Genomic DNA, 3,237 nt, shown 5'->3' with positions numbered 1-3,237 from the left:
TTTTGCTAAGTTACTTAGGGCCTCACCAAGTTGATGAGGCTGGCCTTGAACTTGCGATCCTCCTGCCTCAGCCTCCCGCGGCGCTGGGGTTGCAGGCTGCGCTGCTCTTTCAGCCAAACAGGCTCTGTTTCAAGTTGTTCCTCCAGGATCCTCACGTCCCCTGCGGGAAAGCCAGAGCTCAGAAGGGAAGCCAGGACTGTCACACGCGTGCTAGTAGCAAAGCTCTTTCAGTAAAAGAAAGAGCTTTTGAGTCACCGACTCCTGCCTTCGCTCATTCCCGTCCTGGGCTCACAGCCTCCTACACTGCTGCATTTACTTGACGGTGCTTTTTCAAACCACTCGCGGTTTTCACTCATTTCCTCCCTCTCCTCTCCTCTCTTTCTCTCTCAGACTAGAGATTGAACCCAGGGGTGCACTAGGTCCTCAGCCCTTTTCAAATTTTGTATTTTGAGATGGGGCTTTGCTAAGTTGCTGAGGCTGGCCTCGAACTTGCGATCCTCCTGCCTCTGCCTCCTGAGCTGAGGCTGCAGATTTAGCTCTGTGGAAAGGGGAGACCCTGCGTTAGAAGAGGTGCTAGGAACACATTAGCCCCAAACTGAGGCTTTCTCCTTATGCATCAGGAGGAGGGGCAGAGCCTTGAAGAGGTGCTTTCTCCGATCTGGCACCTCGTCGTCGGTGCAGCCCAAGCCAGGCATATTGGGGTTAGCATTCTTTTGTGTACAATCAGTGTTTTAGTCCAGTGTGTAGTATACAAAAAAGGTGGGTGGACTGCTACTGACCTCCAGGGAAACCCAGGGCCACCTGGGTTGACAGGGGGTGGCAGGAGGGAGCAGAGTCCAGAAGTCTGCTTTAGCTGGACAGAAGCTCTCGGCTGGTCCTGGCCCCACCCTGCAGAAGACGGCAGATAGGGGACCCGGGGGCGGCTTTGTCAGAGCATTCGAGGTCCTAACAGACAACTTGCAACCTTCTGTGGTCACCCAGGGGGTCCAAGAAGGAACTGAAATTAATATCAGAGGCGGGGGGGGGGGGGCCGGGCGTAAGGGAGCGTGGCAAATTAGAGGGCATCCAGACACAGGAAATCTGACAGCTTGGGACGACCTTGCGGGGAAGAGTTTCTTCTGGTCCCTTGCTGGCTTCCTTTGCATGCTATGGGTTAGGGTTGGCGGGCTCTGGGCTCCAGGCTCCCAGTGGTGCTGGCGACAGGCTGGCGATGAGCCTGCCAGCTTCCGATCTGCACATCCCAGGACATCACTGGGAAGACTGAGGCCCCCAGGAAGTTCTGCCGGCCTCCAGGCTCTGCTTCTCACGTCATGCGTCGCCTGGCTCCGCACCTTGTAGGGTCCCACCTGCCGGAGCCCCAAGGTAAAGGGAAAGGGGTGGAGGATGCATCTTCCATCCCAGGCCTCAGGTGAGGGGAGGAGATGCTGCTCTGAACTGTGGGCTGGGGGTGAGAGGGGGCTCCGTGTCCCGCCGAGCAGCCTGTTGGCAGGAGGGAAGAGGACAGTACCCACATCCTTCCTGAGGGACATTAGGATCTCCTGGAATGTGATAGTCAGGGTTCCTCTCAGGGAGGTGTGTCCTTAGCTCTCAGAACTGCTGACCTGGCTGGCCCAGGCCACCCCAGGGTCCTCTCACCGCCAAGCCTGTCTTCAGGTAAACAGGAGACCTCTGCTGACTCCGCCGCGTCCCTCGGGAAGCAGGAAAAGCCACTCTGGAGTCAGCTAGTCACAACAGCAGTGGCAGTGACATAGCTGTAGAGCACTGGGCACCTGGGACAGCTGCTGCCCTCTCCCCTGTTTCCAAACGGCGGCATTCAGAAGTGGGGAACAGGAGACAGGGGGTGAGAAGAGACAGCACAGAGACCTGGCACCAGCCCTGAGGCTCGCAGGGGCGAGACACCTAGCTGTGCTGTTGGCTGGGTGGGGTGTGAACTTGAACTAGCTGCTAAACTGAGTCTCAGTTTTCCTCACCTCGGAGGTGGGCTAAGGGGACAGCCCAGAGGATAGGGTGGTGGAAAGGGATCCGAGGGTCTAGCCCAGTGCCCAGTAGATAATCTCAACCCCATAAGATGAGTGTGACAGTATTGGCCTGGCTGATGTGGGTTAAGAGGGGTGGGACCCCTTTTCTCAGGCTCCCCTAAAACATACGGTTTGCTCTGAACCCAGAGATTGGGGACAAGCTTCCCAGTTCTGTCAGATGCCACTGAAGGTCATCTTCACGCACTCCCTCAATTCCAGATGAGGAACCGCAAGCCTGAGGAGGGGAAGTGATCCCCCCGGCAGGTTTCCTGCCCGGCAGAGCAGGAGTCCAAGGCCTGTGGAGGAGGAAGGGCAGGACTTTCGCCGATGGGCACAGGGTTGCCAGAGCCAGGTTTCCATACAGTGAAGGTCCAGGGGTGGGTTCTTCGTCCCAAGGGCATGGGGCAGGAGGAGTGAGCCCTCCCTCCAGCGGGCCCTGGGTATGCGGGACTGAACCGGGTGGTTTGCCACTTTCATGGTTGGACTGAGCTGGAGAGAAACAGAGTCGCTCAGAGGTGGGGACGGGCTCCCTGCATGCCCAGGGCTGGCAGATCACCCGGCTCCCCACCGAGACCCAGGCCCTCTCCCAAGCAGGGGCTGGTCATTTCCAGGAGCTGGCTGGAGGCAGGACCTGGGGGACTGCGGGTTGGAGTGTCCTGAAGATGCTCTCCTAAAGCACGTGGGCGCCGCAGGGGAGGCAGCCGGCGGCGGTTTGGTCTAAGCCCCGTGGCGCAAAGAGAAAGTGAAAGGGGGAAAGACCCATGCAGTGAGGGAGGTGGGGTGCCCAGCCTAGCGCGCCCCAGTCTCCCGCAGCCCCAGAGCTGGCGGGAGGGAGAGGCCACCAGCAGCATGCAGGAGCCCGGGAACGGCGGTAGGTGACTAGGCTCTCCTTCTGCAGTCCCTAAAATTGGGCGAGGAGTTGGGGGTCCAAGGCCAGCAGCTACTTGCCCACGGTCAACAGCAGGCTGGGCGGAGGGGAAGGGAACGTGCAGAAAGTAGATTCGGGAAACTCCTCGGAGGCTGGAGATTCCACGCCGGAACCGGGAGCAGGGGACCGGGCTTGGCTGCTGAACCCCAAGCAGTCGGCCGAGGGGAGGGAGCGCGGCGGGAGCCAGGAGACTGGGATGTCACCCGGCGCGGGAGCGGGCGCAGAGCAGCGCCAGTGCGCAGGGAGGGGCGCGGGACCCGGACCAGGCTGCCCCTGGCTGGCCTCAGCTTG

General features: G+C 59.9%; 1 protein-coding gene across 1 annotated transcript in view; it reads left to right on the top strand.

Annotated features, from left to right (window-relative positions):
- The first annotated feature begins 1,106 nt into the window (after positions 1–1,106).
- Positions 1,107–3,237, top strand: part of Ciita (class II major histocompatibility complex transactivator) — a 26,167-nt gene continuing 24,036 nt past the window's right edge. Inside the window, exon 1 of the mRNA XM_015490721.2 lies at positions 1,107–1,362. Within this exon, the coding sequence (XP_015346207.1) occupies positions 1,311–1,362 (52 nt within the window). The 5' untranslated portion in view covers positions 1,107–1,310. The remainder of the gene's footprint in view (positions 1,363–3,237) is intronic.

The sequence above is a fragment of the Marmota marmota genome, unplaced genomic scaffold (assembly GCF_001458135.2).
Source record: "Marmota marmota marmota unplaced genomic scaffold, marMar, whole genome shotgun sequence".
NCBI lineage: Eukaryota > Metazoa > Chordata > Mammalia > Rodentia > Sciuridae > Marmota > Marmota marmota.
This window is presented reverse-complemented; position numbering and strand designations above follow the sequence as displayed.